General features: G+C 42.3%; 1 protein-coding gene across 1 annotated transcript; it reads right to left on the reverse strand.

Moving 5' to 3' along the window:
* Positions 1–41: 41 nt before the first annotated feature.
* jakmip1 (janus kinase and microtubule interacting protein 1) lies at positions 42–20,569 on the reverse strand. Its single transcript, XM_034543051.1, has 23 exons — positions 20,161–20,569; positions 14,553–14,857; positions 13,238–13,570; positions 12,554–12,715; positions 11,823–12,035; positions 11,159–11,272; positions 10,685–10,831; positions 10,411–10,581; positions 9,679–9,738; positions 8,391–8,519; positions 6,997–7,125; positions 6,687–6,770; positions 5,312–5,374; positions 4,893–4,991; positions 3,970–4,071; positions 3,832–3,885; positions 3,659–3,724; positions 3,408–3,476; positions 2,890–2,967; positions 1,742–1,951; positions 545–610; positions 252–328; positions 42–156 (listed from the first exon to the last, which is right to left on the reverse strand). Exons 2-22 carry the CDS (start codon positions 14,706–14,708, stop codon positions 278–280), a joined length of 2,556 nt encoding a protein of 851 aa, XP_034398942.1. The 5' UTR covers positions 14,709–14,857; positions 20,161–20,569; the 3' UTR covers positions 42–156; positions 252–277.
* Positions 20,570–25,290: the final 4,721 nt, after the last annotated feature.

Raw genomic sequence — 25,290 nt, forward strand, 5'->3', positions numbered from 1 at the left:
TACTTATTACAGTTTCAAAGATGTTTGCATTCCAGGTAAGGGTCAAAAGTGCACATTTATGAAAAAGGCCATGGGGTTTTCGTGAGCTGTCTACAAATGCATAAAAAACAACTAAGTTTAGTTTCGTCTTTGCCTGCTTCCAAAGCACCTTAACACCTAAGAGAAAGGACATTATTTACTCATCATTATTGTTACTAGCAACACTATAACTGTGTTAAATATTGATATGATACTGAGAATAAAGGTATTACCTGATGTGGGTCCACGGTCACTTTCATTAAGGCCAAAGAATAAATGCTAAAGAGAAAAACAAAAAGAGGAACAAAAACTAAAGGAACACAAGGGGTTTAATTAATAGGTGAAAAGGGGAAAGAAAAAGACAGTCAATAAGTTAATATAATAAAACCCATCACCAGTACAGAAGATGTTAACTCCTTCACATTCTCTCTTGATAACCTTTGTCTTGTCACGTGACATTTCACACAGACTCTACCAGCCACAAGAGAAAGCTTTCAAGATATAAACAAATAATGTGAACATGTACCTTTTCCTCTATGTCCTTTACTTGTCTCTTTTGCAAGTCAAGTCTGGCCTCCAGCTCCCTAATTCTCTGCAAGGCAAAGACAGACGTGGTTAGCGTGCACACAATCTGTATAAATACAACACTAAGACCATTTGGCCAGATCTGATACAATCTAACCAAAGAAACAGTTGTTAAACAGTTAATAAGACTGTGATCCAACCATCCCTGTATTTGCTCCAAATACTCTGCCTCCTTCCCATCATGCCTTCTGTCTCCATGGTAGCTGCATTGGGTAAGAATGAGCTGCCATGGCAACCGAAGAGCAGAGTTAACCGTGAACAGTCATTGAGACTTAAAGCCAGAGCAGCTTATTCACTGACTGCAGAATAACATATTAGTGTTAAATATTTTATCCAGCCAGAGTATATGTAAGTGTAATCAGGGTTAAATAAAATAAAAAGGAAGATACAAATTCATTGGCAAACACACAAGCACAGACTTGGAATTATAAAACTAAAACAAGGTTTTTAATTAAATATCCTGTGCTCCAAATGAATCTTTGGTGGAGCTGATGCTAAATGCTTCAACCAAACACAGCTTAACATTCATTAAGGTAATAAAAACAAGCAGTTTCAGTTTTAATTACTCGACCATTGAGTTTGCCAGGACATATAAAACCAAACTGGTGGAAAGAGGAAACAATTTTACTGGACTTTTGGACCAATCCATAAACTGAAACAGTAGTTTCCAGAAACGTATTTAGTTAGTAAGTATATTTCATGAGTAGCTGATGAGAATTCTGTTTTAAGTGTTTTAGGGTTAGAGATTAGGAAAAGCATGTTTGTTACAGTGGAACTGATTCAAAACAAATGTACAGTGCAGTGGTTGTTGATGTACTTGATGAATCACATATACTGTACGAGTCATGGGTGTAAAACTAATGTGAGGGCTGCAGAGTGGAGGGATACGGAAAGAGTGTGGGGGGGAGGTATTCAGATCACAATGATATACACCCACTCACACACAAAGTCTCATCCTGTCACTCTTCCACTTCTACATATACACTTACAGATAGGACTACAGGTTGCACACACAGGGATACTGCATCTTTCTCATAGCCCCAGAGGCGTGGTGGGGTCAGACGTTTCACAGGTACCAGGGGTCAGATTGAGGGAGGGCAGGACTCAGGAACCTGACCTTATTTGTTTTAAGCCTTACCTGCTGGGCCTGCTGTAGGAGCTCCATGCGCTCCTGTAAGATCTGACTGTCAAACTGCCGGCTCTGCCGGTGAATCTGACGCCGCAGCTTTTCCACGGCGAGCCTCAGCTCCTCCCTCTGCCTGTCTGTCAGCGACTCGGCCACCGCCTGGCATGCCGGCTGCTCCTGCTGCAGAGCGCTATACAGCGTGGCCTCCAGCTCCTCGATCCTCTGCACAGCCAGCCACATACACACACAAACAGGTATACAAGCATACACACACATGGACGTGCACATGCACATGCAGAAACACACACAGGCATGCACAAGCGCACAAACGGATACACATATGCACACAAACGCACACACACATACACACCACTGTGACCATGGCAGATATGAGGAACATTGTTCCACTTTATATTAAGGGTTGTCTAGGCTTGACGGTCACATGGCAACTTCATTATATCAAAAACACAAACCGTGTTTTTATTCTGTCCCGTATAAATTAATCCCAGTTTCCCGACTGTTCCAGCAAAGTTACCATGTAAAAAACAAGCTTCCACCAACACAATATAAAGTGGAAACATAAAGACAAACCATAAAAACTGACCATATCAAATGGTTATAATTATATAGAGAGTGCACTAAGTGTTAACTTTAGTTTTCTGGGTGCAGCCTATTTAAGTCAGGAGGAGGAGAATGTTTTAAGATCATTCATGCTAAGAAAATCTAATTCAACTTCACCAGTTGTCTACTTTAATCAAGCTAACCAGGATATTCATGAAGGCATTTCATCTTCACATTTCAAAAAGTTTTAGAGGAAGTAGATCAATGATTGGCTTTCGACCAATAAACAAGAAGCCAAATATCAATTTAGCACCTTACATTGTTGACAGAATTTAGACTTCAGTGGTAAAAGATGCAGTATCCCGACACAATTTTACCTTTATGGAGGTACGTTACATTCATGGAGGTTAAATGGGGTTCCAAATGTTTATGTGTCAAGCTGGAATGACAATGTTGCACCTATGCATTCCTTAATCCTTTATTCCTTGTATACAACCTTGGTTAATGTTGTAATCAATATAAATGAGTGCATGTTGTCTATTTGAGAGGCTTTGGCCAACTTTTGTACAAAAAGACTGATACTGCTCCAGGCTCCGTACCATGTAGGACTGATCCAAGGCCTGCTTCCTGTAGTCCAACTCTTCCTCGAGGAATCCTTTCTGCTTACTAAAAAGCTCCTGCAACAAGATGTGATAATATATAATACAGCAAATGTTATCACGAGTGAACGGTGGAGAATCAGGAATAAAGCATGTGGTACATATTGTGGGTCAGTGGTTAGCAGGTCCGTCTTTCAATCAGGGGGTTGGCGGTTCAATCCCTGCCCTAGTCCATGTGTCCTTGAGCAAAACACTTAACCCTGAATTGTTCCCTGTAGCTGTGTCTACAGTGTATGAATGTAACATGACTGTAAGTCGCTTTGGATAAAAGCGTGAGCTAAATGACATGTAATGTAATGTACATATTACATCTTGTTGACATCAGAACATCAAAAAAAAAAACAAGCTCATAAATAGCTTGTTCTGTGTACACAATAGTGAAAAAACGTTTGCATCCTAAAGTCAGACCGTCAAACCCAACAAAGACGGTGTGCTCTAATGCTAAATAGATTATTCACCGTGTCATTTTCCAGGTCGATCATCTTCTGTGTGAGGGCGGCCTCAGTGCAATCTATCTGCTTCAACCACTGTACAGGGAAGAAAGGTGAGTGATTCATACGTTAAGCCAAGATAGCTGGATTATTACCATCCATATTTAACTTTACAATTGACTTGAATGCAGTGGCTGTTTTCGGAATAAATTAAGTATTATGACTGTGTGTCCACTAGGTGTCAGCAAAAACACATGTCCGAGAGGCCTTTCACTCACCTTTTCACACAGTGAGATTACTGTCCCTGCTTGGATCACTGCTACCTGTTCCTCATTTCTGAGATTCTGCAGAAAACACAACAGATGTTATACGAGTTGGAAATGTAAGAATACCAGTGATTAAAAAAATATATATATTTCTTATTTCAATCAAACAGTGTGTTTGAACTCACTCCGTTATCCCCCAGGATATCCAGTTTCTTCATCAGCTCAGGAATGAGTACATCCTGCAGGACAAAACCAGACATCATGGTGACCGTGTATAGTCTTAAAAGAAAAATAGTCTGCTTTTGTGGAAGTTTTTGTATCACCTTGACTCCCTCCTGGTGACAGTAGATCTGCAGGGCACTGCTGCTGTTCTCAGGGAACGTCGACATGTGAAGATTGAGGGCAGGAGATCTACGTTCCCTCTCCTACAGAAAACACATACCATGTGAATACTCACATACACACACACCTAAAAACTCTGCTTGACTAGCATTTCTACAAGTCCAACAGGAAAGTAATTTTTCATCTTAACATTGATGAAGGCTCACTGCGAATGACAGATATTGAATGTAACCAAGTGTGAAAAGGGAGTGAATGAGGGATTTACTTACATGACACTGAAAACACGGTTGGTATCTCTCAAAATGAGGGAGGTGTAAAACCAAAGATTTAAATGGAAAACCAAACCACAAACAACCAGGGAGTTTGAAAACACATGCCGAAACTCAAAGCTGAGAATGGGATCTCCAACCGATGCTACTTTGTCTACATTCAGACATAAACAGCCGCAATATCAACTGACATGAGTGAGCAACACCTTTCAACCTCTAACTAATAACTCTAATATTAAAGAAAAAAACACAGATAAACAATAAAAATCCCTAAATTACTCTTCACTGTTCATCGTTCCTTGACTATCCATAGATATTGCTTTAATCTTGTGAAAAATGTGGAACACATGCAAAAATGAGAGACAAAATTAACATAGATGGGATTGAATATTGAACTTAAATACATTTTTATTCAATAAAAAATTACATTCATCTTAACACAACATACTCTGAATAAAAAAACATTCCAGTTAAGTGGAAGGGGTGTGCACACAGCTGCCATGCAAAACAATGCAAAACACAGAGGTGTGTATGAGTGTCTGTCTGGTGAGTCACTGTATGTAGGTCTTGCGTCTCGAACTGAGATTGTTGTTGTCGCCTCCTGGTGACAGTTTGACATTGGTACAGTCTCTTACTTCCAGTTCAAGCACCCTGAACTCGAGCAGCTCATTCTGATCCCGGGCATCTTGAACCTCAGCCTGAAACCTTGACTGCGCCTGCTGCGACACACACATCTACACACACACACACACACACACACATCTTTGTTATGATGGTTTGGTACGGTTTACAAAGTATTATCAACACTGAATTAGGAATGTCCTGTAGATATCATAGTTTTAAAAAGAATCTGAGAACCATTCCAAATCATCTCATATTACCTTTGAATCATCACAAAAATGTATTTTCCTTTTGACTTCAAATTATAACTCATATTACGGGTTTCAAACCTTTTGGGGGTCAACTTTAGTACAATCTATAGAAAAGTGTAAAATGCTGAGAACTGATATTGAATGCATGTCCAAAGAAATGAGTATGGACTAATGCAAACTACCTTCTCGTGCAGTTCCTGGTTGGTCCTGAGCAAGTACTGCTTCTCCTCCACCCACTTTGAATCCTGCCATAACAACCAAACACAACATCAGCAAGAAATGACACTGGCAGGAAGACGAAAGGAAAGAAAGCATCCACAACACCATCAAATGTACTTCCAAATGACACATGCAAATGAACCATAGACACAAACAGACAGGAACAGAGTAGCAGTGGCAAAAGTTTATTGATCCAGAGAAATAAAGACCTCTTTTTAGATAACAAGAAAAGGAGCTGCATTCACAGTCATCAAGAGTTCTCAGTAACAGGAGGAAATGGAGGCAATCCAAGGAGAAAAATAGCAGCGCAGCAAATCAAATTCCCAGATGGATCAAGCCACAGTGGAACAGGCAACATGCGGAAAACGTGCAGTGACAAAGGAAAAACTTCACAACAAATGAAAAAACTAAAAGTAGTGATATGAATCATAATAATCCCAGTGTTTCTCATGATAGACAGTAATTAATAATTAATTTGCTAAAAGTTAGAATTATTTAAATCTACTTAGATTAAAAAAATATGTGTTTTCTTTTCTTCTCCACGTGCAAAGGTCTCAGACCAAGATGTTATATGATATGATGACTTTATGATGACTTTTTCCATCCATTATCTTTAACCGCTTATCCTGTTCAGGGTCGGGGGAGGACTGGAGCCAATCCCAGCTGACATGAGTTTAGAGTCTTCAATTAACCTAAGCCGCATTTCTTTGGACTGTGTGAGGAAAGTGGAGAACGTGGAGAGAACCCACGCTGACACGGGAAGAACATGTAGACTCCGTCTAGCTGTGTGTGGAAGCCGTAGGAAGCCCTCTTGCTATCGGGCAACTGTGGCAGCCACCACACCATGTGCAGCAGCACTTTCTATATTGTTTATGTCATCTCTAGTGGTTATTTGAATTAAAAAGTGTCAATCCAAATGATTAGGATATAAATGATTGTATTATAAAGTGCTTAGAGCTATGTTAGGACGTTAAACTAGTCATTGGAGAGTTCCCTCTCCTATATATTGTTTTACATATTGCTGTGAAAACTGTATTTATGCAAGTTTCTCACCAAAAACATAACTACTTGTATATCAATCTCTTCATATCTGACAGGAAGCAGAGTGGTTTAAGCCTCCTCTCAAGGCTCATCGTCACTGAAAGGCCCAATAATAGGAAACGGTACCAACAAGCAGGGACAGAGTTTGCTGAAGATCATGCGGAAGTGACATCAGAGGATTCTGCGGCAGACCTGGTCGGCATAGCGCCAGACTAGGAGCAGAGCAGCCAGACAGACATGCAGGAGGGCCAGTGAGAGCAGGACCAGTGAGCTCCTGTCAACATCCTCCATCTTTACCTGCCCCCTCTCGACCAGGGCCTTCTCCAGGTCGAAAATCTTGGCCTGGCAGCTGGTGAGGTCAATCTGCAGCTGCTCACGTGTCTGTGGAGGGAACGATCAGCCATCAGTCAAGATGCGTGAAAATGTGCTACATAACAAAATAACAGACTCTATACATTCTGAAAAATATATATTTCAATTTACTAGACTTATAGTATATTTACTTCCTGATGTACAAAGTATGTATAGTTTATTTGCAAAGTAAAGAAACCTTTTAGAAAAAGGTTGGATCGTGGCTAAAGGGGGTGATAAATGTGAGAGTACAAACCCTGGCCTCCCTCTCAGCATCCAGAGAGCCTCCGGTCTGCTCTTGGAGAAGGGCATAGGCCCGCTGGAGAGCCTGGTACTCTCTGGTCAACTGACGGAAACGAAGCTCAGACTCTTCACGGGAAAAACACTTTATTCAAGAAAAATATAAATGAAAAGGTGTTAAAGACATAATAAAAACAGACAGGGTCAAACAAACACACTAACCTTTATCTAAACTAATGTGTAAGCCCATCAGTTATCAATTATCCTCAGATACTCCACTACTCTCCTACTCTCCCACCTCGACAACAGGAGATCCACGGAAATAACACAACTGTCCCATCCATGCTAGACAGTAAACTGACTAACCTGGGTTTAAACAACCCTGTGTGCAGCTGGAGCGTAGATTATTTATTTTGTTCCCTCACCACTAGACCTCAGGTGGTCATGATGGGCAGACATATTTTACCCTCTGAGCTGGAGCCCTCCAAGGTTGAGTGCTGAGCCCACTGCTGTACTCCTTATACACATACAACTGTTTGGCCAAACACAGGTCCACCACCACAATAACTTTTGCTGATGACACAGTCGTGGTGGGCCAGATCTCAAATGACAATAAGGCGGCATTTCTGGAGGAAGTGGCAAGCCAACCCCGTTTTTCCTGCCATCAGTAAAAACCAAAGAGCTGATTGTGGACTGTGCCAAGAAACATCATAAATCTTACATTGCGCTGGAAATCGACAGGACTCCAGTTTGACTAGCTTTAAGTATCCTGGTGTGCATATTACTGAGGGCTTTAAATGGACTACCTCAGACAGCTGAGGATAATCAAAGTTTCACAGGAATCGGTTTCCTCGACTGCAGTGCAGAGCATCCTGATGGGGCGCTTAACCGTCTGTTATGGCAACTGCTCCTCTCAGCACAGTACGGCCCTGCAGAGCCTATGCAACAGGAAGTGCATGAGCAGAACTAGGAGATCAAAAGTAGACTGTTTTCTTCTACAGGCTACCAGAGCCTTGAAAAGTTAACAATAAAGTCTTGATGAAAAATATTCCCAAAGACAATCAGCTATGTTTATATGTATACCTGCAATACAGCCATTTACATTCACCTCACATATTTACTTTCTCATTAACTTTAGACTGTTTACTATTTTTGTATACGTTTACTAATTTGAATATTTTAACAGGTATTTTGTTTACTTTGCTAATTAAATGTATTCTACTTGTATTGCACTGCCTGGGAGTTTGACACAACAACCTCTCACTATATGTAACATACTTGCATTTATATGTGACAAATACAATGTCTTGAATCTTATATCTCAATATTCATGCAGTACTTCTTTCAGTTGTTATAGTTTAAAATATAGTTTAAATTGATTATTTCAATGTAGACAGAGAATTATCTTACCTCTTCAAAATCCTCCTCCGGAGTTGCAGGTGTGCGGTCAGTGAGGTCAGTGTTGTAGGAGGTCAGAGAGGAGGTCTCAGAGTCTATCGACTCCTCATCAAATCCAAAATATGTCTCCACAACATGCCTCTGGAGAGGAAAAGAGGAAAAAAGAGAATATGCACATAGTTAAATAAAACCCAAACCATAACATTTATTTCTTTGAATTCAATAAAGATTTTGTACAGCAATATATTATTCACCAACAAAACAAGGGAAAGTAAATATGTTCTTATCAGATCAGGTCTCCACTGCTTGATTACTACTTTCTTGCTATTAAGGTTTCCAAAGCCCACAGAGTCCTTACCATCATGTTTATAAGTCATCTCCTGGCAACCAGAGAAGTACAGGCAGACTAGGGCACAGAGGCAAATGAAGGCCGAGAAGTAGAGGATAAGAAGGATGTACTCGTTCATGTTGCTACGAGACCAAAAACACCAACACAAACCTATAAAAAATATCCCCAAAATATGTCTATCAGATGTATACAAAGCTGTGCAGGCCTTTAGTAACGTCCAGAAAGCGCAATTGCTTTCCGTTGCACTCCCACTCAAAATAAAAAAACGGACCACAAAGCTTCTGGTTCCAATCAAAGTACTCCTATAGAAAATCCCAAATGCCAGATTCTCCTTTTAGTCTCCAAGCTCATTTACGACACTTTAAATTCATAACAAAGAAAAAAAGATAGACAAACTTCCAAGATAAAAGCCGCTGTGCCCAACCCTGTATCCACCTCGCCAAGGTGACAAACTGGTTCTAGCAGGACAAGTGGGAGAAAATAACTGACGTGCATCTAAAAACTCCTCCTCCTAGCAACATCATAGACTCTAAAATGTCCCCTGGAGTTTAAGCCCAAACATGCACACAGACAATTAGTAATCCCTTTTCCCTCTTTATTAACACAGGAGGAAGCACAGATAAAAAGACAAAAACTGTGACACACAAGTTGAGTTAAACACGATCGTACAAATAACACTAAATAAAATAAAGCAATAAAAAATAATAATAATAATTTCCTACTAGCTGGGATGGTTGGTTCTGAGCATGCTTACTCAGCGTGGTGCTCCCAGCTGGGAGGGATACTGTCATCACTGTCTCTTGAGCCCAATTAAACACAAACAGGCTCAGAGAGAGAGAGAGACACACACACACACACACACACTCAATTAAAAACAGTCCTTATAGATCAGTCAACCACAGATAAGGTAGTTGCTTAGTTACGCACCACTGGCCAAAATAAAACACTTACTTTAGACAATTTGGGAGGTTTCCTCCTGTTCTTTTTGCTCATCACCAATCGGTCCCGTTCCTAAAGGAAAACACAAAGTCGATCAAGATCAAGACCGGCCTCACATCTGAGCTTTAGATTAGACACCTCAATCAAAACAACAACTGGCATCACAATATATTATTTTATGCAGCAGTGTCTGCAATATCCGAGGTCAAATAAGAACACCAGAAAATAAAAATAAAACTGTACTCATAAATTAGACGAAGTGGTAACAGTGGACAGCAAACAATATTATCATAATAATTAAGCATTTAGGTTGAATGCCTTGTGATACGGAAGGTACGGAAAATAGTGTTGGAGGTGAAAGATGGGTGAAGATGAATCAAAGAGACATTATCTGCTAATTAGAGATTAGCAGTAATACAATAATACATTCCACCAATCAACTGCCTCTTCTGAAAATATATAACCTATTCCCTTTAGCACAGAGGAAGAAATGATGGGCAAGTGCTGGAAAGCCAAAAAGTCTTCTGGGAGACAAACTCCCAAATCAGATTCAGATAATCCTATTATCTGACAGCATAGATCAGCCAGTCCTATCTCATTATATGAACATCTTCGATTATTTTCCAGAAAATATTCCAGGTTATATGTTAAAAACAGCAACATTTGACACACATTGAAAACAATTAGAATTTAATTGATTTCTTTACAAAATATTTGGATTTGGGTTTTGAGTAAACTCCTGACCTGCGTGAGCTCATCAATGATGCCACGTTGCTCCGAAACCTGCAGCTTTAGGAACTCCACTTCCTGTTCCTCGTGGGCATAGCTCAAGTCTGTCAGGGAGCTTGGCCGCTTCAGCTGGGACTGCATGGATTGTTGCTGTGAGGGGGGCCGAGAGGAGGCGGCTTTTTCCTTCTAAAAAGGCGAGAGACAGAGAGAGAAGAGGGCATGTTATGATTGTTATGAAAGAAAACAACAGAGAGTAGTGGTAGTAAAACATATACTGGATGCATCTCACCATCTCTGCGTTGTTTCGGCTCAGGTTCTTCAGTTTCTCCTCCATGCGTTGCAGCGTTTGCAGGAGGTCGTCATTTTTCTTGGACAGACGCTTGTTCTTCTCAAACATGGGCTTCATCTGGCTCTCGGCCTCTCGCACCCGTTTCAACTGGACAGAGGAAAGAAACAGGAAGGGGAAACAATGTAATCGTAAGTCTTTTAATGACAAGGAATTTCCAGTTTGAGCAGGATAGGCAAGATGAAGGCTGGAGAGCTTAGAAAATTAGAAAAATGAAAAACACACATTTCATAGGCATGTTTGTTTATGTGTGTATTTCTGTACTCTTAGAGTAACAATGTGTGCGTGTATTTGCATTCCTATAATCACTGCATGTATTTACTTCTGTGTGTGTGTTTTTATTTGCATCGGGATATTATATAATAATAATGACAATCACTGCGTATATGTTCTTCTGTCTGTGTCAGTGTTACTCACAAGTTCATTTCTCTCATCAGCCAGTAATGCATTTCTGTCCTCCAATTTCCTGATGACCGAGTGGAGCTCTGCAATCTTCAGCTGGAACCTCCTCATGTCCCGCTCCTCCACCTCCTGTGGAGCAAGGGGAAGAGGAGAGGAGGAGGAAGACTAAAAAAGGTAGTACATGCAGGCAGGCAGGTAATTGAGGTGGATGGGAAAGAGGAGGTGATGGGATGAAGAATGAGATGCCATTTCACTGAGAGACTGGGGGCCTGTGTGTGCAGTATACGCAGTATATTCACATGCTTCTCATGGATGTATTTGCTGTATGTGCAGGTGTGACTTAATGTACAGATTTACAATATTGTTCATCTCCAGATGACATATAATTGATGTTTATCCTTGTAACTACGGAAAAAAGTATCCAGTCAAATTTCCTGAGATTCATTTGAATTAAAATGGTGGGTTGAGTCCTGCCATAACCCATAGAGCCCAATAAAGTTTAAATCAGGAACAGAACAAGTATACTTTTTAAAATCTAAATTACCAGTAAAAGAAAAAAAGCCTTTAAAAATGAATGTTCGTATTATACTGTGAAATAACTTTAATTCCTGTAATTTGGTCTCATGCATGTAAAACGTGTGCACATTTGAGAATGACATGCACAGATGCACGTGTATACCTGGTTGTTGAGCAGGTCTGAGTTGTCCCCCAGCCCAGGCACCAGCTCTCTCTTTGGGCTGCCGTGGTTGTGTCTCTCAGCCTCTCGTACCTGACCCAGCTGCTCATCCAGAGCTTCCTTCTGAAGCTGAAGCTTCTGGGCGAAGCCGGCCTGCAGCCCCAGCTCCTTCTCCAGGGCACACATCACCCGGTCCTTCGCCTTCAACTCGTCCATCTATAAGAGGGATGGATCGGTACATGGTGGAGGGTGGTGGAAAGAGTGAGTCAGACAGACAGTTTCCCATTGTGTCCCAGTTACATTAATATATTACCGGAATAAGTTATAATATATAGAGCATATATTTCTGAGCTCATGTTGCAGGAAATTCAGCAAAAATGTTGCCTGGTTTATATGAAGTACATTGTTCTTCTGTTTTATTTAGGATGCTTATTTGGTTGTGAATATGTAAAATTATTGACAAATATTACACAGTGCGGGCAAGTATAATATATAAATATGCAAATTGGCCTTACAGAAGGTAAATAAAGAATTGGCCTTACAGAAGGTAAATAAAGATTAAATAGACTAACGCATTTCTAATAAATAAATACATTCTGTAACATATTATATGATATTAAAGAGTCACCAGTAACTATACTGTCATCAGTGTCTTTTGTCTAAAAACTATCCGATAAAGATTAGACATATGTAGTGTCTTTAATGTGTGTGGTCCCAACAGCAAGTGGCCTCACCAGTCGGCGGATGTCTCTCTCACAATCACGTTTAATACGGTGCACCTCATCCTGGTGCTGTTGGTAGGCTGTGCGGAGATTCGCTGCTTTGGCTTTATCGGCCTGCAGAGTATTTGCATGCGCCTCTTCAGCTTGTTTCCTGGCAGTCTTTTGCTCCAGGATCTAAAAAAAACACATCAACAATAATATTAACACACACAAAACCAAAACCAACAAAGAGAGCGACACTTATTTATAAACACACGTCCTATCCCATTAGACAGTTGTAATGATAGATATCCTGTTTGTCCGGAAAGACTACATCGTAACAATAGCTTGGCAACAGGCTTGTCCACCCCGTTTCCTGTTTTTCAGAAACACATGTCCCACATCAACAAACACACATACACTCACACAAGGATTTTCAGATGACAAAAAAAAGGTCTCATATAACCAATGCCCTCAGAAAATATCCAATCTGCAAAACTCATTCTATAATTTTGTGACACAATACAAAATTAAAAAACACCAAGGTTTCCTCTCATTTATTAGAAGCAGAACACAACAGATGCGGTTTGACAGCAGAATTAAGTTTAATACTCAAAAGTGTATTTTGTGATGTCCCAGTTAACACGTTCATATTTTTCCACAATCTATATTGAAAGCATAATTCATATTGCATTACCGTCGCCTGCTATAACATACCTCCTGCTGTAGCTTTATCCTCTCCCCATCAAAAGCTCTCCTGGCCTCCTCCCGAGCCTCTCCCAGAAGAGCATTTTTGAGCTTGTCGGCGGCTCCATCCCTCAGTGCGTTCACAAGCCCCTGGAGTCTCTGCGCCTCAGCATCCTTGATCTTGATGGCCCGGGCCAGCTCGAATTCATGCTGCCGGGCCAGGGTCTCACGGGCGGCTGCCATCTCGCGGACCTTTTCTTCATGGAGTTTGGCACGCAGGTCAGTGAGTGCCACAGCATGTTTGTGCTGCTCAAGCTCCCGAGCCTGCCGCTGCTCCTGGAGCCGCTCACGAAGCTTACATACCTGGGAGAGAGTCACATTGGAGTTGGATTGGAATTCAATCAACCATTCATTATCAAACAAACCACAGGATACCAGTGTGTTCATCCATTTGCCCCCAGACTGTGACAAATGTGTGCATTAAGTGCTGGCAACAAAATGCTCCCTGTTTACAGACACATCAAGAACAAGTATAGCTTCTGTGCCAGCTGAAATAAATGTTAATTCAAAGAGAATCATCCTTGCATGCACGTCCCAACATCTTTCACTGCTCAGATTAATATTATCTTGACAATCTATTCCATTCAATGCATCTGTATACTTGTCCCACCTTAACTGTCATAATCATACTTTATGTACTACGGTTGGCATTACATCCATTGCTCCACATAACCTCTTTTTTTTTTTTTTCGTGAACAGTACATATGTTTTAAGCATGTTTTTGGGATGTACAACCGTGACGGATCCAGAGAAGGGAACAAGGCCACAGAGAGGTGTGTGTCAATCAGATTACACAAGAAGAGGCAAACCGCCCAGACTGCTTTTCAAAGATTATGTACAGTATTAAAAAGGGAAGGCCTAACAGCCACTGAATAAATATCATGATGCAAGTTGGCCATGTAGTGTACGCTGATGACAATGTGTGCATTAATAACATGACATTTTTAAAAAGTATTAACATTTAGTGATAATCCAACCTTCGATAGACATAAACTCAGCTCATACTGAGTGCACCATCATCATGATTATTACAGCTCCTACTACTAATACTCCGAGTCTTACTTCTTAATAAGTGTGCTTGCACTGAATATCAGCTGCAGTTAAAAAGCCTTTCAACTTTGTGACTGTGAGCCTGCATAAATAAGTTAATCATTTTTAAATAATTCTTTAAAATTGGCCACAATTATCTTTCCTCTGCTTCTATTGTGATGATTTCATAGGAAACGCCTCTCCACCGTCATTGTCATAATTTCTTTACACAAGGCCTCCACTTCTCCCTCCTCACCTTGCCCCGCTCTTGCTGCAGCTCAATCTGGTTGTCCAGGAGTTTGCTCCTCAGTTCCTCGTTGGTGACCTGCACCGAGTCGGTCATCATCTCCAATTTCTCCAGCTTCCTTCCCTTCTTAGGGGGTGGAGCCACAGGGGGTGTGGTTGAGGACATCGCACTATGGCCGCCCAATCAGGACGGACATAGAGTGCAAGGTGTTGCGAAAAGGAGGAGAGTCAATCGCTGCTCCACCTCCGTGCGAGGCCCGTCATCATCATCATATCATCGTCAACGCTACATCATTGCTGGAGGTTGTTGAGTTTCTATTTGAGAGAAAAAGAAAAAAATGTCAATAGAGTGTTTTTTTTTTTTTTTTTAAACAAAGAAAAAAATGAGTCAGTGTTAAAAACTGGGTTAAACGACTCTGCACAATGCACTGGACCCAAGCCACATGACGCACTACAGCCTGGGGAAAACAGACTATTTTTGGAACATGTACACTCTCCTCGGTCACCCTCCTCTCTAATACATGTGCGTGGGCCATATAATTTCACCTTGTTCCAGTCCCTGGGCTGGACTCAGTGCATGAAAATATGTCTCTCACAACTTTCAACACTTCTGTTTCACTAGACTAATACATTTAATTAACCTTGATGATTCCTTTTCTAGAGATGCTGTGATCCCACCTGCTCCCACATTATACAGAATGAAGAGCTGCCGTGTCACTGTAGTCCACTTAGCCGCTGTAGAACAAACTAATACTCACATATCACGTCAGCACTCCTTTATCACTTTACTGTAAATTCCCTGAACACTGACAGTCTCCTTGGAAATGTGATTTGGACTTATTTGCTTTATTTATTTATTTGTATCTTTTTTTTTTTGCTAGAATGACACACATTCCCTGTGTTAAAAGTCATTTAATCTCCCGCTGGAATGAATTGTAACCTAGTAACCTCCCAGTTCTTTCTGCTTACAATTTAATAAATAATGCAGCGATAAGGGAGCTAAAGCATTAAGACTGCATGCACCTCCATCTTTTTCCACACACACGTTACCAAACATTCTTACAATATACACAGATGGCAGCAATCGTTACCAAGGCAACCCTTGCTCTCAAAAACTCTCTTCCTCTTATAGCAAAGAATGATGGGAAGAAGGAGTGTCACTGTGGATTTGAAACAAACAGAGATACACACAATGGCATCGTATAGGGGCTGCACGTTGAACACACACACACACACACACACACACACACACACACACACACACACACACACACACACACACACACACACACACACACACACACACACACACACACACACACACACACACACACACACACACACACACACACACACACACACACACACACACACACACACACACACACACACACACACACACACACACACACACACACACACACACACACACGATTTGGTTAGCTTGTCCAATCTCTGAGCCGAGGTTGACAGAGACAGAAATGCAGTGACGCTGGAGTGCAAGAAAGCTTTCTTCCACATGCATTATTACAGAGCACACACAGTCAAACATTGGAAACCAGTGGGGATGGGAGGGGGAAAGAATGAGCGACACAATGGAGGAGGATTAAGCCAATAGGAGAGGAAAGAGCAGGAGCAAAGTGAAGAAAAGAAACATGCAGACCTCGACCAAAGAGGGAAACCAACTTTCAACCATTTCCTCCCTCTCCTCTTACATCCCTCCACCCCCATTTGCTGGCATGGTGATGGTTACTGAGTCGAGGCAATCAGTGATCTCGCTCTCACGGAGACAGAAAGAGAGAGAGAGAGGAAGAGAGAGGGAGATCATTCACACACAAAAAGCACCAACACAATCACACACTCTCTGAGTCTCACACAGAACTAGAGAGAGATACAGCTGGCATCTATGCACACGAAAGCCCTCTGCTTGTATTCCCATTACTAACAAACATGTCTTTATTTAAAGGAGACAATAGACTTGACCCACATGTGTACTGGAATTTGCAAACATAATGTAGGAGAACAAAGAATAGTTTTCTGTACACCCTGCCGCTGCTTTAAGCATGTTTATGCACGCCTGTGCCATCACCAGACACCATGTACCCATGCAAAAATGGCTGAGAGGCATAGTGGGTGGTTTCACTGTTTTTGTTCCTCTTTATCAATAATGTATAGTACATTTTTCACTTGACATGAGTCCAGATTTGTATATTTCATCATCCACACACAGTTCCCACCAAATGCCATGGATCCACCACAAACTGGGACATTTTATAGGGGCACCACTATGCAAGCAGCGTCAACGTTAGTTCACAGAAGCAAACAAAAGTCATCACTGGCCATGTACCTTAAACTACCTCATGTACGCCAATACATAAACAGTTAGCCAGCTTTTATTGCACTAGTAAACGCAAATGTTAAACAAAAACCTTTCAGCTAAAACTGATGGCCAAGATCAAAGAGGCATTGTCGACCCAGCTATCACCCACATATAGCTGTAATCCAATGTTCATAACTGAAGAAAATTATTATGACTCGTCAATTCAATCAAAAGTTCTGTTTTGCAAAGAGTAACATTTGATTTTTTGTTTAAATGCACCTTAAAAGACCAGTTTGAATGCAGTGAATGTAGCACTGAGACAATCAGCTGATGGAGACAAATCAGTTGATGGTGACTGCAAGAAAGAAGTGATAAAGACATGTTGCAGCTGCTGAAGAGTTTCATAATTAGGCAAATTGCTGCTTAAGAACGAGACTCTAAAAATTTCTGCAATAAAAAGTGTCCATCAGCATAACTACAGGAGCATTTTTAGTTGACGTATTATACAATCAAGGTTTTATCCTGGTACCTGCTACGACTGGCTGATGGGGGAATCTTGATCCATTTAGAACTGGCTGAATAAAGAGTGACACATATAGAAGTAGTTTCAGAACTACCTCAGGAAATCTCAGTTTACGCTGCTAAATGATGGTGTAACAGGGTTACAGTAGTACACAGGAAGATTTAAACTTAGGAAACATTTAGAAAAATTGACTTCAATGATGAATCAATTTTGACTCATCATTTCAGTTCTAGTTGCTTCTTCTATGAAAAGCCAAGTTGTTTTCCACTCACTGCCTGTTTCTACCTACCTGATTGATCATATATTATGTCAATAGAGTCGTATATTTATTTAAGTCAAATGAGGTGGAATAATTATTGGCCGTTTTTTAAATTACCTATCCTCGATGGACATCTGAAAAAGAGATGTGCAATTGTAGTAAATGACTGATTGCTGAGGGATGTCACCATGATAATCAACATGAATATTGGGATTTAGACTTTACAAAGAAGCCTGATGTAGGAGAAAATTGTTCCTAACTGGCTCTGAACAAAATATTTATATATAATTAGCGTAAACACAACATTTAATTTATATAAGTATTGTATATACAAGGTCTTTTATATGAGGTAAAAGCAGTTGGGTACAAAGACGTTTTTGCAATGGTCACACATTTATTACACACTCACACATGGACCTCCTCGAAGCTAGACAGACCACACACACACACACACACACACAATAAATAGATAAAAGAGCTGCAAATGGGAGCTGAAACAAAGACTTCTCAGTCTAGGTAATAAATTAACAGTATAAGGGTGTCGACAGACTGAGATATACTCCTGTCTATATTGCACATGTGTTACAATGCCTCATAGGCATGTATATCGACACACATACATTCTCATTGTAGTCATATTAGCATCAGCAGAAGACTGTCAGAACAGGTCTCACCACACTCCAGACATCCCTCCACAGTCCAGACACACACACACACACACACACACACACACACAGCAGTCTAGTGATACTGCAAAGACACTGTAAAGATCCCACTGAGAGGCTGAGAAGCCAAGTGCAGCACTAGTGAAGCACATGACCTACAAACTACTATGCTAGCAGAATGGCTACAAGTTATTGACCCCAATGACTAGTCAACCCAAACATATCAACAAGAAGTCTCTCTCGCTCTCGCTCTCTTGATGTGTGTCTTTCACATACATGCATGCCACCGACTCAGTTAGGCTATTGTTTGTCTTAATGCTCAGGGTTTGGATCTATAGTCACTAACCTATCAATTTGGTCATGCATTGCTGGTGGTGTGCTATTATGGTCCGTGCATCTGTGCATGTATGCTTTTGCATGCATGGGTGCATCTATGTGTGTATGTTAGCAGTGATAGCCTCTCACCCCTCAAAAACACATGATAATGCATTCAGTAACGTGATTAACCTTGCCTTTCCCTTTCCCTCTCCCTCTCATTTTAACGAGACATCGAGCGCATCACTGTCTGGTGACTAATCCCTGGTTTACACAAAAATGAATACAGACATTTGCTCATCTGTACACTCTTTGCATAAAGAATACCCTCATATATGTCTTTAAGAAAGGGATATAAGAAAAGAAGTGAAGCAATAATGGAAATATGCACATGTATAGTCCATAGGGATAGACCTGGTAGCAGCCGCTTACTCAAAGTGCTACACTCAGGAAAGCAGGTATGGAAGGAGAGATTATGAATGAAGAATTACTGGGATGAATTAAATTAGGGAGAGGAATGTGGATTAGGGCAGGGGTAAACAGACTCAAGTGAATGTCGGCATTCACTGATGTTATTCTAGAATAGAGGTAGAGTAGTGGGTTGAGGTTGAAGAAACAACATTAAACCATCATAAATAGACAGTCAGCCCGTCGTCCTGTCACAATAATAATGATTGCTCCAGTAACTCTATGAGAGCTACCCCTTACTTGAAAATAATTAGCACAGTATGCATCATAGTTTTTAACAGCGTGCCCTGAGCAGCCTGATCAAACAGAAGTGAGTGTGCAACACATGTCGGCTGTCCACCGTGGCAGATTCACGAGCCTCCGGAGCCGCAGCTGCAGAGCTGTTATGACAGACCAGTAAACACAGCGGACGGGCAGAGGACCGGTCTGGTAAAGGGGGCCATGGTGGAGATGTTGGGGATGGGTCAATGCGAAGTGGCCAGCTCTCTCGTGAGCTGTCAAGATGGGAGAGTACAGCGGAGAGTGTCTGTCCGGGCCTGCCAACCACACCCCACGGCGACATGCACGGGGGCTGCTGCAGCATCCTCCAGTCTCAGAGGTCGGGTGTTCGTGCACTCGGTGACTCCGTGTGAACCGCTGTCATGTAGCATTTTGCACCGTGTGTGACCACAGACTAATGTGATCCACCTTGGGGGGCGCGCTCCCTTATAAGCCGGAAGAAACGTCAGCACTGTTAACGAGGACAGTCAAAGCAGTTGCAATCATCACGTTTTCATCGTTCCTCTACTGAGTCGGCCAGAAACCAGAGACGTCCCCCAGGTTCACGATGCAGACAACATTCACATCCCCGTTTGGGTCGATACGAGGCTCGGCAGTCAACCTCACTGTTGGTAGCCCCCCCCAAAAAAACTCACACCGCAAACCAGATGTGATGTCGGCGGCTCTCCGTCCGTCGCTGCTCGGTTCGCCGATGAAACACGGATGTCGGATGTGTGTCACAGCAGCCCTGTCAGAAGCCCTGTCAGAGTCTACTCGAAGTTATTGTAATTACAGACCGAGCAAACTTACCTGAAATGGAGGTCTGGCGGTCACAAGTGGCCTGATGTTGTAGCGTCGCTGCCTGACGTTAGTGTGCTTCACATCCAGGAAGGGAGGGATGAATTAACTCACCTCCAGCTCCTCGGCTAACCGCTAACAGCGACCGTTTACAACTTTATTCCGATGTTACACACATTTTCCAGCAGTGAACACAACGACCGAAGTTGTAATTCCACCACTGACATGATCCTCTAACCTAGCTTACAAACGGGACTCAGCTTCAGGCTTCTCCTCCTCTCGCGCCGCACGTTGACATATTTCTCCACGCCCACACACACTCGGGTGTACGCGCGACGTCATCCGTTCCTATACGTTTCAAACACGCGAGTAGAAATAAATAAATAAATAAAACAGTTTCGTTGCCCGTGTTGACGTGAACATGGGGAGGGGAGAAGAAGAAGAAAAAAAAAACGCCGGTAGCGTGATAGAAGCGCGACACCTGACTGCGTGTTCAAGAATGACACCGCGCGCGGTTAATGCGTGGACACGCAGCCGGTGCGGGAGAAACGTACCGTACGTCGTCAGGCCGTACGGCGGTACGGCCCATACAGATCATGGATGTTCTATTATACCTCCACGGTATACTAACATACCAACACAAGAAGAAGACAGCATTTGAAATACAACGTGAGAACACATTAAAAAAATATATATATTATATTTAATTTTGTCAATAAAATATTTTCCTAGAAACAAAATATTTTACTTTATGTTAATGTTGCCAATAACATGTTTTTTATGTTGTTTCTTTCTATTTGCAAGGATTTGTATTTTATTGTATACCTATTCATTATGATGTTTAAAATGTTATTGCGCTCTTGTATCTTACATTGTAGGCTACTTGTCTTGTACCTTGTGTCAAGCAATGTAGCCTACACTATGAGAGCAAATATATTATAATATAAGGTCCACTGTGAATCTAAATACAATTAAGTAAAAAGTATTAAAGGCTTAATCATAATCATCATTGTCATACAAACTCACTGTATCTTATTAATCTATAATGTGTGTAACTTAAATGAATCCTAATGTTTATTGAGGACAATATGACTTGTGAAATGATAGAATTGTGTGAAAAAAATGTGACAACATGAAAGCGGTGTGTGTGACCCAGATTCTGGAGGATGCATTACTTACGCACAGCTGCATGTCTCTGCCTCTGTGCCTGCCTGTATGCCATTCACAATGCATCATGAGCTCTCTGTGGCTGCAGCATATGTCCATTGCTGCAAGACAACATTGGTCACAGGAAGTGGAGGAAGAAGAGCAAACAGTTGATGAGTTTTAATTCTCCTCTTCTGCAGTGGTCATTCACTCATCCAGAATTGGTGTTCCAATTATCATTTATCCAGGTTGTTTCTGCTTATGCACTTCATATGAATGTAACATGTTCATGTGAGGTAAAACTGACAGGCTAAGAGGGTGCGTTTGGAGTATTAAGCTGTGCTCCATTCAGGTTCCTGCTGAGGCCAGCAAACAGACATCCAGATGGAGAGATAAAGTGAAAAAAACCCATTGTGGTTGCCGGCAGAAAGAGAGACGGGGAGAGGGAGGGTTGTGTATCCTGCTTTGTTTTGGTGAAGGATTGACTCAGAGGGAATGTGTGCGAGAGAGCGTTAATGAGAGTTTCTTTTAATTGTTTTGCCTGAGGTATTTTTACTGTTTTCCGCAGCATGGTATGGGGTCTGCAGTTTTTGTACTTTGTACTCTCTCTCTCTCTCGCCCTCTCGCTCTCTCTCTCTCTCCACAGAAAAAGGATAAAGGAAACTTTATTATATTTTACGTCACAACAACCTTGTGATTAGACCTTGTGATAACTCATCTGCAGATTATAAAACATAGGTGTTTTTAGATTCTGGTTTAAATATTTGTGGTATTATAGTGTAAAAGTGATGGTAGGTACAGGTGAAAAGCATGTTTCTAAGAGAAGATCTAGTGACTAGGATGAAAGGTCAAGTTATACAAGCATCTAAATTACGGATTTCGTCATGAGGAGAAGGAAACAGTCTATTTCCATCTCTTATGCCCAGTTGTGAATAGTATGAGGAGTCACTGTTTTCATTACGTTAACATTATCATTTTAGGATTTCGGCATATCAATGAGAGATGTCCATAATAGGCTAAATATATTCATGACTGCTGGCAGATTAAATTGACTATCTTTTGTAGATGGCCATTGGTATTCAGAGAGGATCAAATGAGGATTGTATACAGCTAACCTTCCATTTTATACAGCATTTATCTAAAACATTAGACACGTTTGCATCCATTTACGAAGCCAGCCACCAAACTGTCCAATTTTCCACAATGTAACCCCTAATCCCCCAGTCTGAAGTGCTTGATATAAAAAACGTTCATATGAAGGTATTTCGGCTTCCCGGGCATGAGTTTATGCCCGGGAAGCCTAATTCTGGAAAGTCAAGGTTACAGAATGTCCAGGTTCTGCAATATTCAGGTTCTAGAATGTCCGTGTTCCATTTTCCAGTATGTCTGGGTTCCGGAATTTCAGGTTCGGAAATGTCTGGGTTCCAGAATGTCTGTGTTCCAGGTTCTGGAACGTCGGGTTCCGGAATGTCCGGGTTATGTTTGCTTCTGGAATTCCTGTGTTCCGTAATATCCGGGTTCAGGGAAGTCCGGGTTCCGGAATGTCTGGGTTCCATTATATCCGGGTTCAGGGAAGTCCGGGTTCAGGGAAGTCCAGGTTCCGGAATATCCAGGTTTCGAAATATCCGGGTTCAGGGAAGTCTGGGTTCCGGAATGTCTGGGTTCCATTCCGGAATGTTTGGGTTCCGTTCCGGAATGTCCGGGTTCCGGAAATGTGTAAGACATCACACTATTCTATAACATCACACCTTTAAATCTTGGAGCATTCACTGTTGACTGAAAACCAACTTTTGGTTCCGGAATGTCCGTGTTCCGGAATGTCCAGGTTCTGTTTGCTTCTGGAATTCCTGTGGTCCGGGTTCCGTAATATCCGGGTTCAGGAAAGTCCGGGTTTCGGAATGTCTGGGTTCCGTAATATCCGGGTTCAGGGAAGTCCGGGTTCAGGGAAGTCCGGGTTCCGGAATATCCGGGTTCCGAAATATCCGGGTTTAGGAAAGTCCAGGTTCCGGAATATTCGGGTTCCATTCCGGAATGTCTGGGTTCCAGAATGTCCGATTTCCGTTTAGGAATGTACAGGTTCTGGAATGTCCGGGTTATGTTTGCTTCTGGAATTCCTGTGTTCCGTAATATCCGGGTTCAGGGAAGTCCGGGTTCCGGAATGTCTGGGTTCCATTATATCCGGGTTCAGGGAAGTCCGGGTTCAGGGAAGTCCAGGTTCCGGAATATCCAGGTTCCGGAATATCCAGGTTCCGAAATATCCGGGTTCAGGGAAGTCTGGGTTCCGGAATGTCTGGGTTCCATTCCGGAATGTTTGGGTTCCGTTCCGGATTGTCCGGGTTCCGGAAATGTGTAAGACATCACACTATTCTATAACATCACACCTTTAAATCTTGGAGCATTCACTGTTGACTGAGAACCAACTTTTGGTTCCGGAATGTCCGGGTTCTGTTTGCTTCTGGAATTCCTGTGGTCCGGGTTCCGTAATATCCGGGTTCAGGGAAGTCCGGGTTTCGGAATGTCCGGGTTCCGTAATATCCGGGTTCAGGGAAGTCCGGGTTCAGGGAAGTCCGGGTTCCGGAATATCCGGGTTCCGAAATATCCGGGTTCAGGAAAGTCCGGGTTCCGGAATATTCGGGTTCCATTCCGGAATGTCTGGGTTCCAGAATGTCCGATTTCCGTTTAGGAATGTACAGGTTCTGGAATGTCCGGGTTATGTTTGCTTCTGGAATTCCAGTGTTCCATTATATCCGGGTTCAGGGAAGTCCGGGTTCAGGGAAGTCCAGGTTCCGGAATATCCAGGTTCCGAAATATCCGGGTTCAGGGAAGTCTGGGTTCCGGAATGTCTGGGTTCCATTCCGGAATGTTTGGGTTCCGTTCCGGAATGTCCGGGTTCTGGAAATGTGTAAGACATCACACTATTCTATAACATCACACCTTTAAATCTTGGAGCATTCACTGTTGACTGAGAACCAACTTTTGGTTCCGGAATGTCCGTGTTCTGGAATGTCCAGGTTCTGTTTGCTTCTGGAATTCCTGTGGTCCGGGTTCCGTAATATCCGGGTTCAGGGAAGTCCGGGTTTCGGAATGTCTGGGTTCCGTAATATCCGGGTTCAGGGAAGTCCGGGTTCAGGGAAGTCCGGGTTCCGGAATATCCGGGTTCCGAAATATCCGGGTTCAGGAAAGTCCGGGTTCCGGAATATTCGGGTTCCATTCCGGAATGTCTGGGTTCCAGAATGACCGATTTCCGTTTAGGAATGTACAGGTTCTGGAATGTCCGGGTTATGTTTGCTTCTGGAATTCCTGGTTTCCGTAATATCCGGGTTCAGGGAAGTCCGGGTTCCGGAATGTCTGGGTTCCATTATATCCGGGTTCAGGGAAGTCCGGATTCAGGGAAGTCTGGGTTCCGGAATGTCTGGGTTCCATTCCGGAATGTTTGGGTTCCGTTCCGGAATGTCCGGGTTCCGGAAATGTGTAAGACATCACACTATTCTATAACATCACACCTTTAAATCTTGGAGCATTCACTGTTGACTGAGAACCAACTTTTGGTTCCGGAATGTCCGTGTTCCGGAATGTCCGGGTTCTGTTTGCTTCTGGAATTCCTGTGGTCCGGGTTCCGTAATATCCGGATTCAGGGAAGTCCGGATTTCGGAATGTCTGGGTTCCGTAATATCCGGGTTCAGGGAAGTCCAGGTTCAGGGAAGTCCGGGTTCCGGAATATCCGGGTTCCGAAATATCCGGGTTCAGGAAAGTCCGGGTTCCGGAATATTCGGGTTCCATTCCGGAATGTCTGGGTTCCAGAATGTCCGATTTCTGTTTAGGAATGTACAGGTTCTGGAATGTCCGGGTTATGTTTGCTTCTGGAATTCCTGTGTTCCGTAATATCCGGGTTCAGGGAAGTCCGGGTTCCGGAATGTCTGGGTTCCATTATATCCGGGTTCAGGGAAGTCCGGGTTCAGGGAAGTCCAGGTTCCGGAATATCCAGTTTCCGAAATA

The sequence above is a fragment of the Cyclopterus lumpus genome, chromosome 10 (assembly GCF_009769545.1).
Source record: "Cyclopterus lumpus isolate fCycLum1 chromosome 10, fCycLum1.pri, whole genome shotgun sequence".
Taxonomy (NCBI): domain Eukaryota; kingdom Metazoa; phylum Chordata; class Actinopteri; order Perciformes; family Cyclopteridae; genus Cyclopterus; species Cyclopterus lumpus.